Source organism: Denticeps clupeoides, chromosome 5 (assembly GCF_900700375.1).
Source record: "Denticeps clupeoides chromosome 5, fDenClu1.1, whole genome shotgun sequence".
NCBI lineage: Eukaryota > Metazoa > Chordata > Actinopteri > Clupeiformes > Denticipitidae > Denticeps > Denticeps clupeoides.
Genome location: NC_041711.1, coordinates 30493812 through 30507916, shown reverse-complemented (window position 1 = coordinate 30507916; position 14105 = coordinate 30493812). Strand labels below are relative to the sequence as shown.

At 44.9% G+C, this 14105-nt stretch overlaps 1 protein-coding gene across 1 annotated transcript in view; it reads right to left on the bottom strand.

Annotated features, from left to right (window-relative positions):
* The window catches only part of stt3b (STT3 oligosaccharyltransferase complex catalytic subunit B), a 30844-nt gene extending 18896 nt beyond the window's left edge, over positions 1-11948 (bottom strand). Inside the window, 1 exon segment of the mRNA XM_028979106.1 lies at positions 11698-11948. Within this exon segment, the coding sequence (XP_028834939.1) occupies positions 11698-11948 (251 nt within the window).
* Between the last annotated feature and the right edge of the window lie 2157 nt (positions 11949-14105).

The following is a 14105-nucleotide window of genomic DNA, read 5'->3' as shown; positions in this document are numbered from 1 at the left end:
CGCTGCACGGCTACGGGCGGGATCAGTAAATCAGTTAACGTGCCAGTCTGTAGACCACACTGCCTTCCAGCCAAAACTTTGACAGGCGTTCCGTTCCTCGCCTCAATGAGAACTAAACTCTAAAAGTCCTTCTCAAAAAAAAAAAAAAAAAAAAATTCAAACTCAATTTCACACCCCATGAAAAACATGCGCATGGGCTTTCCGGAGGTTTCCATCCGCACTGCTGTCAGGACTGAAAGCGTTTCATTAAAAGTGAGATGCGGCGGAGGCGGGCGGATGGAAGCCTTCAGTCAGCCGAGCTGCTCTCGGCGAAGCATTGCAGCGCAGTTCAACACTCGCTCTGCTGGCCAAGACGTGGACCTGAGACGGGTGCCCGAGGTTTCCGAGGACGAGCAAGGAAGTCAGGAGGGTCATCAGCACATCCTGGAGTCGTCACACACACACACACACACACACACACACACACACACACACACACACACACACACACACACACACACACACACACACACACACACACACAGTCTAGCAATTTATCATGCGAACAAGGAGAAGCATAAGCAGATGGAGAACCTGATGGCTGAATCAATGACACCGTAATCTCCCACAAACGGCTGTCTGGTTGTAGAGCTTCCAGACAAAGAGACAACCTAAGCGGTTTAACGCCGCCGAGGCTGCGAGCAGAAAAGCAGGAAAGTGTTTATGAAGAGAGCCGGCGTGAATTGGAAGCGTTGGATGCTGAGGCTCGGGAGCGATGTAATGGGAGAGAACGCAGTTTATTAAATACGAAAAACCCGAGCCACTGGTGGAAATTACGCACGGATTTCTGCTCCAAAACAACCACTCCGGAGAAAACGGAACATTTCCAAATGAAATCCAACGGGAGGGAGGGCACCCCAAAGTAAACAGAGGAAAATGGAAATAAATGTGATAACTGTTCAGCAATATCATTACAGTCTGCCAGCTTGATGGTGCTCTGTGTTCTGCTGGGCCTTGATGTTCTTCTCTAGGCTCCCAATAAGAGAAAAGCCTTAGACACAGATGGGAAGAAAAAGAGAGAAATGATTCATACACCAAACCGCAAAGGCAGAAGCAAAGCACTGGCTACAAAGACTGCAAAAGGTATTAAAACTCCAAATCAAACCATGGAAAGAGAAGGAATGAATGCTGCTTATGTTTAGTGCGTCGCTGGTACACGGGACTGTAGATCACGAGTAACAGGGTTAGGTCCCCGTTTGCATTTAAGGTTTATTGAGATATATATATATATATAATTACCTTATCCTAATCAGATGCAGCAAAAAAAAAAAAAAATCAATTTCGTTGAACTTGTACTTGCCAAGACAACAGTTGAATATAATCATCTAGGCAATAATCTGCCCTCTACTGTAGGCATGTCGCCCACCAGAGATGCAACTAGTGACCCCAAAATCGTTTCAAAATCGCAGTGTTTTTTTTTTATCTGTTATTTTTGGTTGGCATCTGAAAGTGAAGTGATTGTCACATGTGATACACAGCAGCACAGCACACGATGCACACAGTGAAATTTGTGCATTTAACCCATCACCCTGAGCGAGCAGTGGGCAGCCATGACAGGCGCCTGGGGAGCAGTGTGTGTGGGGATGGTGCTTCTCAGTGGCGCCTCAGCAGATCGGGATTCGAACCGGCAACCTTCTGATTACGGGGCCGCTTCCTTAACCGCTAGGCCACCACTGCCCCTTGCAGCTGGTTGCTATAAAAGTTAACTATTTCCAGATTAAACCTTAAAAGCATTAAGGTTCACACGACACCACCGGCCACAAACGCTCTAATTGGTCTGTCTGGTATCAGCAGCTGACCTCTTGACTTCCGTTCCAGGCAAAAACACGCAAAGTGACAGTCACCGCAGCACACAAGAATAAATGCTCACAAGGGCGTAGCCTACAGGCTACAGTAAATCTTCTATTAGACAGCAGGGTCCAGGGGCACCACCCCCCAGTCCTCTGGGTCTGCTGTCCACTGAGCCTGAAGATGGGGGGGGAATGGCTCCCCCTGGACCACAGCCCACTTGGCACAAAATGAGACTAAAGAGGCAGAGAATCAAAGGAGCCAGAAAGGAGTATATCTGAGTGTAGAGTAAGCCAAGAGGCTGGGGGTGGTGCGGATAAGGAGAGTCAAGCCGGCTCTCTGGCCCACCGCGACAAAGGAGGGGGGGCTTTCTCGCTGGCTCTTAATCCTCCACAGTCCTTGTCAAAAACCCAATTATTGTATTCTAATGAGGAGCTTCTTTTTTTTATGGTTTGTGATGATAAAAGGACCTACTTCACTCCAGAGGAAACCCGGAGCTCGAGGAGAGACGAGCGAGACATAAAGAGCATGGCTGAAGTTCCAACCAGCCAACCTCAGGCTAAAAGCTCCATTAGATTATTTTACTACCTTCCTGGTGCTAGGTAAAGACAGACACTCTTCATGGTCCTATTTGAATTCTACATTTTCATAACCAAAGCGAACCCACGTAAACGTGACTCATCGCAGATTGTTTAAATGGAGACTTTACATTTACAGCATTTACCAGACGCCCTTATCCAGAGCGACTTACAATCAGTAGTTACAGGGACAGTCTCCCTGGAGCCTCTTAGGGTTAAGTGTCTTGCTCAGAGACACAATGGTAGTAAGTGGGATTCGAACCCGGGTCTTCTGGTTCATAGGCGAGTGTGTTACCCACTAGGTTACCCACTTTACTACCACCCACTTTAATGTAGATTGTTCTGATTCATTTGCATTGTGGCTGTGCTGTATGCGCGTTAAGGAAAACGATAAGGCCGTTTCAGTTAAATCAATTTGACCCTAATAAAAAGCGGATCGCAGAGCCTCGGCACAGAAGACGCGTGGCTGCAGGCACTAACGCGGACTTAACAGGTCCCGGCGTGTCCGCTGGGTCAGGACATTAATGACACTGCCATGCCAAGTGTGCTCTTTTTACCTGGACCAAAAAAAAAAAAAAAAAAAACTGTCAGCATAAGCAGGAGTGAGTGAGGCAGGGCAACTCAGCAGAAACAGGGACTGAAACACCTAAATAATATATGGCGCGCGGAGCGGGAATTATGGGTTTTTGAAACGGAGGCCTGGCCTTATATAGCCACGCTTATTAAATAAATATGACACGCAAAAACAAGCAGCCATGGGGCACGGTGGTGTGGGTGGTGCTCAGTTTCTTCTCTATTTAACCAAATACATGTTGCACAGAAGGATTAGGGAGTTCTCACAGAAAATGGGGTCTCTGTCAATTCGTTTACGAAGACAGTTGCAAACGTTGAGCAAAAGTAAAACGGACCAGTCATGACAGTACCTCCTCACACAGTTACTACAGCTATTACACTATACACCTACAATACCGTACTGCAGCCAAGGACTCCCTATAGACTCTAGTAAGATCTGTATTACATCATTTGAGCTGTAGTTACATTTAGAAAAAGTGGAAATAAACTGTCGAAACCTAGATATCCGGTATAAGACCTGGGTGCTGGGCTCTGGAAGCCAGCTAATCTTCACAGATGGAAAACAATATTGCATTGCTGCACAGAGAAATTCTGTAATAGACTATTCAGATCTGAGCAGTCATCTTTAAATGCCCTCTGAAACCAGTAGTTTTCTATAAGGTACCGTAAAGTCAAAAGCATCTTACCGAAACATGTTTTGACCGTAAAGGCAGCTAGTTTTCGGGAGTATTTAAGAGCATAAAAATGTGATAAATTATATAATTAGCTATAGTTACAAAATGCATTAAGGGGCGGGGTTGTGATTGCATCGACCATCAATTTATTGAGTGGCTCTTTACAATGACAAACTGGTTGGCCACCCCTGTTCAATCATTTTATTTATTTAGTTACCTAAACAAAATTGCTTGCTTTTGTCTTCTCTTGTTTCCATTGGTGCCCGAGACACTGCACAGTACCAAACCTGCTGGAAACTGATCCAACTAGCGAGGTCAGAGTGCGTGTAAAGTGCACTGGTGAGCATGGAGTCGCACTGTGAGAAGCTATTTTAAGAGGCCAAGAATACCTGGGTGGAAACGTCACTCAGGCAGCGAGACGCCCTCGTGGCATCGATCAATCCCCCAGATCAGAGCACCTTTAATCTCTTCAGCGTCTCTATGAGAAGACGCAGGAACAGGAGGGGAAAAAAAAAATTTTTAAAAAAAGGCTCAAGGCTAGATGTCCTTTGTGTTAATTTTGTGAAGATTTAATCAAACATAAAAGCTACTTAACCTTGAAGAACGTTCCGGAAGGTTTTCCAGCTGGGGACAAGGGCTCTGCTCTCCTGGCATGAGCACATCAAAGATTGTGTTCACAGTAACTTTGAGAATTCATAATTGGCATCTGGAGGAAAACGTGCAGCAAATGCTAAAGCACAATAATAATTAATCTTAATCAATCCTCTTCAATATTGCACAGAGCATATAAGACAGGCTCAAGAAAAAGAAAAAAAAAAAGGTTTAAAGACTAGTCTGGTAGAATACTTTTCACATTCTCTGGATAAAATGTTTGATTGATTAAGCGAGATTATCATAATCTTCTAAATTTAGTGAGCATTTCTTCACTAGGAAATCGGTAGTGGTCCAGCAAATAAAGAATGGCCTCCATCTCACAGTGAACCACTTTAAAACTACAACACGTGGCCTCACGCTGGCACGGACATAACGTGGAAATGCCAGGTCGTTGCAGAACACTTGAGGAGGGTTCCAAGATAATCCCCACAGAAAAAGCCAGATAGAGACACGGGAAGACGGGAGAGATGGAAGAGCGTTGGCCACAATCGAGCGACCACTCGTCCGTTTAGGACTGCCCTGAATGAGGGATTTAAAAAAAAAAAAAAAAAATAATTTCACAATACGGTTTACAGGAATCTACTCCGGAAATTATACCTTTTTGCCACTATGCCGGCACCTTCTAAAAAAAAAAAAAAAAAAAAAAAAAAAAAAAAGGAAATAAACAATTACACGTACAATTAAAAGCGGCATCAGCTGTCTTACTTGACCTGCAAGACAAATGGATCTGCATATTACATTACTAGCAAAAATTAGGAAAACATAATAAAACACGTACATGTAAAAGTAATGAAATACAAAACAAATATTAGTATATCTGAATTTATAGGCACTTGTGGCTGATTGGCCATTGAGAATTTAAGAATGAGACAAAACGGAGGAATTGTTTAATGCCTTTCTCGGGACGGCCTCTTCCACGCCACGAGGAAAGCTAATCCAATTACGGTGGCTGCGACGCACAGCCGAACAACCAGGATGGGTTCACTGGCTTTTCGCGCGTTTTACCACGGCACAAAGCCCATTACAACCATTCACTGATCACCCAAAGTCATGGCCCGTATGAGGTCGTTACTACAAAACGCTTTGGAAAGATCCAGAGAAACACAGTGATGTGAAAAGTGTTTGCATGTTTTTTTTTTTTTTTTTTTTAAAAACCCTTGCATCAGATTGGCTAAACAGATCTACACACGAATTACCACCGCACTCGCTTTTTAGGGTGCAGTGAATGACTGAACAATCTGGAAGTCAAAACATTTTTCCGACACAGAAACTCCAAGGGCTGTGGCAACCTTCAGTAACCTTGCATGTTAATGGGACTGTAGGGAGCCATGCAATGCTGAAAAAAAACAAACAAAAAAAAAAACTAACTTGAGGAGCGTCTGTGAAGTGCTTGAGTGGTACGAAGGAAGTTACAGAATGTGTTCGCGCGAACTGGACCCCACACTGAGTAACGGCAGACGCACGGATCATTATAAAGTGTGACTGAATGCAATGCTGTTTTATGGACTGGGATAAAAAGCACTTGGATGAGAACCCTGCCAGCTCAATTTGCATTTTGTCAAAGCAGAAAAGGTGACCAGTGGAACAGTTTATTCCAAGGTGGTAAATGGTGGTTAAAAAAAAAAAAAAAAAAATGCTAGCAGACTGCGTTTAGTGTTTATCTCGGAGCAGGAAGAGCGGAATAGTCAGATGGTTACAAAAAAAAAAAAAAATAATAAAAAAAAGGAACAATAGAGGGAGCAGAGTGTAGAATTGGGGATTTGAGAATGAAATGCAGGGTAGTCATTGAACTTGTGTTGATAGGCAAAGTGAGCTTATGACGTTTTGGAATAATTCATTCATAATATCAAACACTGATTGTTTCCAATACTGCTCAGCCCTGTGTGTGTGTGTGTGTGTGTGTGTGTGTGTGTGTGTGTGTGTGTGTGTGTGTATACAGGCTGACAGCACTAAGTAAGAGTTTGTGTGTTCTATAGTGAAAGGCTTGAAGCTGCAGTCCGAGTGATTTCAGCGTGCCATTAAATACACGCTCAAGCTCCTCTCACACTGCCAAAAGTGACATGAAACACGCGGTGACATTTCAGCCACACTCAGATAACACGGTGCCTGTGTTCACAAGCCAGTGGGGCCAGTCCCCCCCCCAGCTTTCAGCATAATGAAGGGGGAGCTTATTTAAAAAAAAAAAAAAAATCAATACTCAAGGTTGCCTAAAAGCACATGTGATGGATCAATAACCGAGCCCCCGCAAAAACGAACACTCAGTTAAGAAATCCGGTCGGCAGAACGGCAGCCATGAACACCAAACGGCGTTTTGCTCCCTCACCACACACACACACACACACACACACACACACACAATTAACATTTTGAAGGGCACCCTTCGGCTAAAACAAACAAACAGAGCAAATACTACGTCAATAGTTTCACTGATAAAGGGGTGAAGAGGGGGAAAAAACAAGGTCAATTAGACAAACGAGGGTGATTGGAAGCGCACAAGAGCGTCGGATGAGAACTGTTGGGGCACTGGGTGTTGAGAGGGGAAGATGGGAGGTGCTGGCGGCGAATGACGCTGAAGTGCACACTGTGCCAGTTGCTTGCCGTAGTTCTCTGGGGTTTTGTGCCATGTTCCAGCTGAGACTTTAACAGAGGAAGTAGTTAAAAAAATAAAGCGCCATATAATTATAAAAAGGGGGTCGCTCATTAGGCCACACAAAATCAGGGTGGTAGTAGCCTAGTGGGTAACACACTCTCCTATGAACCAGAAGACCCAGGTTCAAATCCCACTTACTACCATTGTGTCCCTGAGCAGGACACTTAACCCAACGTTGCTCCGGGGGGGACTGTCCCGGTAACTACTGATTGTAAGTCGCTCTGGATAAGGGCGTCTGATAAATGCTGTAAATGTACATTTTACAGCGATCAGAAGCTGAGAAGCATGCCGCTGTCTCTAATACAGACAGAGGCATTAAAGGGCTCGCATAAGAGCAGCGAGGCGTTAATTCCCCGACACCAAAACAATACAGACTTTCGATATAACGTTGTCACAATGAGAGCCACTTGTCTGGATGGAGCAGAGAGGCAATGAGGCCCTTGTGACGCCGAGCCCCGGTGCTGTAAGGGGACGTCACTCTGGGCTTATGCAACCAGCGACGCAGGGATCAGCCTGGAGCAGAGGTTTCGTCATTCACAAAGGCAGTCTAGGTTTTAGTCCAAATTTAAATACACTGTCTAACATGGATGATAAATGTTCACACATCCTATGCAAGATACACTTGTTTTTAATGAATTAAAATATGCAAGTGAAATCATTGACCCCTGCCAAGCAAATGCTCTCAGAAAACTGCATCTAGCCTGGGCGTAAGCAAAAATTAAATAAAATTCAGTGTGATTCTCAGAAAAAAGATTTCATTTTTAAGTGTACAATTATGATTATAAATTATTCAGCCAAAAGAGACATGCGTGCACAATGTAATAAGCTTTGCGCAAGCGGAGATTTAAGAGTAAGTCACTTGCATCGTAAAATTGCACGCAAATTCTCCTCAGAAGTGCATTAAGCCCCACTCATCCAGCTCAGGGCCATCAGAGGCCGAGAGAAATACTGCTCCTGGATCAGATAGTCTTGGTCATTTTTTTAAGGCACCAGGAACTGAGAATGGCCTGTCTAAGCGCACCGCCTACTATTGTCAGACTAATTCAGAAGTGTAAGCAGATCACTTGATAATTAGTCTCTTGGCGTGGTCACACGCTCGAGTCCCCGTGGTGCTGTCGCCTCAGCGCTGTTCTCCAAAACCTCCCACTGTGGATCTAGCACACAGAAGTCCAAAAAGTATAGTCCATAAAAAATTAAATGAGAAAAGTGAAAATGCTCAGAAAGAAGGTAATGATTGGTGTTAAAGACGATGAGCTTATTCACTGCCTCAAACCTCTTCGTAGTGAAACACCACAAGGGATCAAAGAGCACTTCCTGAGAAAGGGGAAGTAACAATCACTAGTTTTGCATAATTGTACAGTGATATTTTTTCATAAATGTATGTCTTTCTCCCTGTGCACAGGTATATACATTGCATGTCTTTCCCTCTGTGCAGTTGCGGCATAAGCAACTTCCTCTGGGATTAATAAAACGTTTTCTGATTCTGATAAAAAGAAAAGAATCACCTTGCTAATGCACTGGCACCTCAATCTATTGACGTTTTTGTGTAACTTTCATTAAGATTTTAATTAGCTAATTGAGATATGGCTCATTCCCAGTCACTGCCAGGACAGGTCAGGTGATGCAAATTTCAAAGCTCCTCAGACTTCTCCCTAAAATCAACAGCCAAGCAACTCCCCAAAAAAACAGTCATAATTAATGCTCACAAAACGAAGCAACATAATTAAAACATCAAAGCTGCTTGTTGGATCAAGAGAAAGGTAAATAATATCCCCCGTTTGACAGCAAAAGACCTTCAGGAAGATCGATCAGACCTTGGAGTGCCGGTGCACTGTTCTACTGTTGGAGTGACACCTAGGGATGAAAGACTTTAAGAAAAACTAATTGTAATATCTGTCAAAAATTGCTATCAGGTTTTTATGCAAATCTGTGCACTGAATTTCCCACTAATTTTAATTCAGACAGAGGGGTCACTTACCAATCGCAAAATGTATCCTGGGCCCAAAACACTGCAACCGTCCATACAAGTAAAGCAGTGGAGCACGAGTCGAGTTTCCTTGCAGGCATGCTCATTAATGGCCGTTGCTTTAACTTCGGACAAAATAGATTGGGGCGCATGAGAAAAATTACATTCCTGATTACTAAACGAACGGTCTTTCTGGGATGTCAGCAAGGTCAATAACTTAGTGGTCAGTCAGTGGTTGTAAGAAATATCACAGTCGGCTTTCAAATAGCATTGAGGCCAAACAGGATTTCGGTTAAAATGCGATTAAAAAAAAAAAAAAAAAAAAAACCAAAACAAGCCTGGTGCATTGTACAAATTGTGTCACAAAATTGTCTTATTTCAAAGAAGAGGGGGGGCATCTCTATAGTACAGGAAAGAACATTCTAATAAATGCCATTCAGGAAGGAAAGTTGAAAAATGGGTGGGTGCTACAACAAGATAAACACTACGAACTTAGCTGGTTACAAAACGCATTTACAGGCTATGATACTAGCCATTTGCAGTGGTTCTAAGTAAATGTGTCAAGTGAGTTGGTAGAACTTGCTTGACATCTTTGTTTATAGGTTAAGCATTAATGGCATTGCTAACTGACACATGTGACTGTCCTCCAATGGAATACTTGCTTTGCTCATTTTTGCAAGCGCTCGCAGTCAGAGATCAATACAAAGACCCCTTCGGCACAAAGACCATCCGGTTAAACCACAAAGAAACGAGAGCCAGCCAGGCACTCTTGCGGTATCCTCGAGAACCACACGTCCTGCGGAATCCTGCATCTGGGCAACCCTGGTTACTTATAAAACGTCTTTTCCAGCATTCTATACCCTTTAATGAGCAAACACTACATCTGCTGGTACTCGAGTAGGCCCTGAGCTCCTCTGGAGGAGAGGAAAAGGCAGACATGAAGCTGGAAAAGGCCTTTAGCTTTACAACAAACTGGGCAAAAATATGACACCATAGATTCTAGGTAGCACACAAAGAATGGCTCAGTTTATGACGTACACATGTTGGTAGTATTTATTCAAATATTATTAAAAAATGTATATTTATGAAACCATAAAATCAATTTAACAAAGTTAACTGCACTGTACAAAGATTTCTTAGTCCAATGCCAATAAGCATAATGCAGTCAACTGACAGACTGTATGCTTTAACAAAGAAACCTTATAAGCTCTTATAGGGTGTGTTGCTGCTGCGGAGGCAACGCAAATACAATAATGACCTCTTTCACTTGATCATCAGTCTGCAGACGACAGTTCTGGATTTGGACCACAGGGCCGAGTGCTCAACATAACGGAAGACGAGCGGTATGGCTCGGAAAGGAAGGTAGTAGCCTAGTGGGTAACACTCGCCAATGAAGCAGAAGACCCAGGTTCAAATCCCACTTTCTTCCATTGTCCTTGAGCAAGACACTTAACCCTAAGTTACACCAGGGTGGACTGTCCCTGTAACTACTGATTGTAAGTCGCTCTGCATAAGGGTGTCTGATAAATGCTGTAAATGTAAGGTAGCAGCAGCAAAATCAATTTAATGCACGTCCACAGCAGAGATGAGACTCCACTCCTGTAGATGGCGCTGTACAGCTGGGTACATAGAATTATTGCTCAGCATTTCAGGCAGCGTGTTATTGCAAAACATGACAGACCGATCACAGCCTCTTGTATTGAAGTTTCTTCGCATTTTCAGAGAACTGTACAATCGCAATATGCACAGTATGACAACACATTTCGATATAATCGGATTGTGAGATCCTTGCCAGTACACAACCCTAGTATAAAAATCACACTTTTCCTACTTGATGCGCAAGCTGTTTGAGAAAGCTGTTTATAGAAAGAAAAAGACTAGACAATGGACAAAAACAATTTTTGCATCATAAAAAAACAGATGCAACATGGTATTCACTTTGGCAATCTTCATACAGTTTTTAAGAGCGTAGAATTCATAAAACACAAGAACAAAATATTTCGCTATCAAGTCAACATTTTATTCTATCTGACATTGGAACCAAAGAGAAGTTTTTAACTACTTGTTTTTTTTAAAGGGCGAAGCTGTTGTCATTGAGAGGTTCGTAAGCGTGCACCCATCACCTCGAAATTAATACCCCCCAGTAGCTTTCCAAAGAAAACCGCAGAAATAAGAACAGATCTGCAGATGTTGCACTGGTGACATACCCAGCGTCCGAGAGTGCGATTGAAATACGCATTTAAAAAATAAAAATAAACTGCACCGGTCACGTTAAATCCGGCATTCGGGCCAAATCCAATACAGACATTACAGGAAATTGGATTGTATAAAAAAAAGATAGGACGTAGTTAATTACTAAAGCGTGCCGATACCGATCCACGCCGGGACGGAAGCGCCTCCTCCGGCCAGCTGTCAACTTCACCGCGCCTCTGCGGAAAGGAGCCCCGGTTCCTCTGCTAGCATCCCGGCTAACTGGCTCTCGGATCCACGATCCATTCCGGCTACGAAGGCCGCCCCGTTTCTTCAGCCGCAGCCTCGCGAAAGCAAACTTTAGTGCGCGCATGTGCATATTCATATACATTTTTAATTCCTGTCTGAGAACGAGGTGACGCCGTATTTCCGGGATGTAGCGCGGAAACGCCAGGGGAAGCGGGAGAAACTTGTGGCCATTTGATTGAATAATAAGACACTACGAGGCACGATGTAGTCTTAAATTAAAAAAAAAAGAGGAGGAGGAGGAAAGGCGGGAGCTACGGCGGCGTGAAAAGTACTGACCAGGGGTCGAACTCGTGGATGATGCTCTCGAAGCGAATGACGGCGAAGAGCCTGGAACTGAACCCCGCCAGCCAGGCCAGGAAGAGGATGGTGAAGGAGAGCAGCGACTGCCAGCCCGCCGGCTGCGTCAGGCCGCCGGACAGGCCTCCGCTCCCGCCAGAGGAGCCCGCCCGGCCGTTGCCCGACAGGGCGCCCGCGGCATTCGAAGACGCTTTGTGCTTGTAGTCGGGGGCGGTGTGGTGCTCCGCCATGTTCTGTGCGAGCTGCCCTGTCTTCCCCACGGCGAAGCGAGCGCTCCCGCTGCCCCTTTCCCCGCGTCCGCGCCTTCTCCCGGCTCGACGTTCGGCTTCTGTCTGCTCAGCACCAGCGCAAACGCCTCCAGTCGAAAGGGAATTATTTCAAACTAGATCCACGACGGAAGGCCATATTAGCCGGCTCGAAGCTGCGCGCATGAGACCGACTAGTTCCTTTAAGGGACGGGGCGGGACAACGCGCGGCGGCAGGATGAGCTCTCAGCCTCTCACATAGGGACAGGTACGACGGGGCGGGGACTTACGTCGGTGACGTCCGACCAATCAGCGGGATGGATGCGTTTGACAGACAGCGCCTGCAGCCAAAGGGATGAATCGCAGGGCTCCCGTTTCGCAAGCGACGACGGAAAGTCGAGCGTCTGCAGAGCGACCAATCGCGAGTCCACATGGCAGAAGAGGCTCCGCGGCTACGCCTATCAGCTGCGACGATGTGCGCGGGGCGGTAGTGGGTCGGAGCCAATGAAATAAATGAATTACGCGAGGCGATAAGTTGGCGCCGTCACGGGAGCAAATCTGGTAGTAACGCGGGTGACAGTTCGGGTCCATTAAACGCTGCCCTCGGAGTCCGTAACTTACGTTTACGTATGCGGCAATTTCAAGACGCCTTTGTCCGGAGCGACTTACAATCAGTAGTTACACGGACAGTCTCCACTGGAGACACTCAGGGTTAAATGTCTTATTCAGGGACACAGTAGTAGTAAGTGTGAACCTCTGACTTACTCGACGACTACCACTCCACTTCCCACTTATGCTTTCATGTGTTAGTATAAACCATTGTTAGAGCAACCAACAACAACAACATTTATTTCTTATATAGCCCAAAATCACACACAGTATGTCTCAATGGGCTTTGACAGGCCCTACAGTCGACACCCCCCACACTTGACCCTTCTGCACACAAGGAAAAACTCCACACAAAAAAACTCTAGGAGAGAGAAAAAAAGAGAGGAAGAAACCTTGGGAAGGAGTGATACAGAGAGGGACCCCCTTCCAGGGTAGAGTGAGCCTGCAAATGGTGTCAGTGCAGGGTTGGATATGATATAAAGTCCTACAGTTGTAGGGTTGGAGAAGTCCAGGATGTATTCAGTGTCATGGTCTAGATTAAGTGTCCATAATGATGTTACTGGTCCATTTGAAAATCCCTGAAGCTGTAGTTGTAATGGTGGTGGTGGCTGTGGTGACCCTCTGGTTTGTTTTATGTTTTGTCCTTGTAAAGCAGTTGTCAGGAACCAGGATTTATTTGCTGGTCTGATCACTGGGATCTGCCAGTAGTCTGGGTGCTTGATTCCGTGTCTCGGAGAAAAACAGAAGCAGCGGCAGACGGTTGCACTGTACGACCGATACTGAAATATGTGGTTATATAATGGTGCTACACATTCACTGGAGACACTCAGGGTTAAATGTCTTATTCAGGGACACAGTGGTAGTAAGTGTGAACCTGGGACTTACTAGGCTACTACCACTCCACTTCCCACTTATGCTTTCATGTGTTCGTATAAACCATTGTTAGAGCAACCACCGTGCTACTCATTCACTGGAGACGTACAAGGAGGCAAAAGTGTTTGGTATCGAGGTCACAAGAGTTAATGATTACGTTGATGTAATGTTTGGGTAAATGTTAAAGTGGGTTTATAGCCATTACTAATTCAGCAGCGAAGTTTGCAGACGGAAATGAACAAGCCATTCGCGTTCACCTCCATGTTTGCCTTGTTAAACTCTTAGGTCAGGTCTTTCAAGATGAAAGTTCGACAAAATGAGTGTAATGCTGCATACTTCACCAGTACCAGTTCTAGTACCTGAAGTCTGGGTGATGTAACCAAGACCTTGGAGCACTGATGCGCTGGGACATGGGGGAGAACCTAAAACGTGGAGTGCAAGACGCTGAGAAGACTGAGAAATTACAGTCACAGTACTGTAACAAGGCCACACGCAATCATGTCACATCACATGGGACAAGTGTAGTGGCCTAAAAGCAAGACATTGCATGAGATGCACTATGCAACCACAAACCAATCTTTGGTTAAGTACAGTAGGTAGTGGGAGTGGTAGAGTAGGAGCATGAAAGATCTGGCCCTGTTACATTACACCGCATACAAT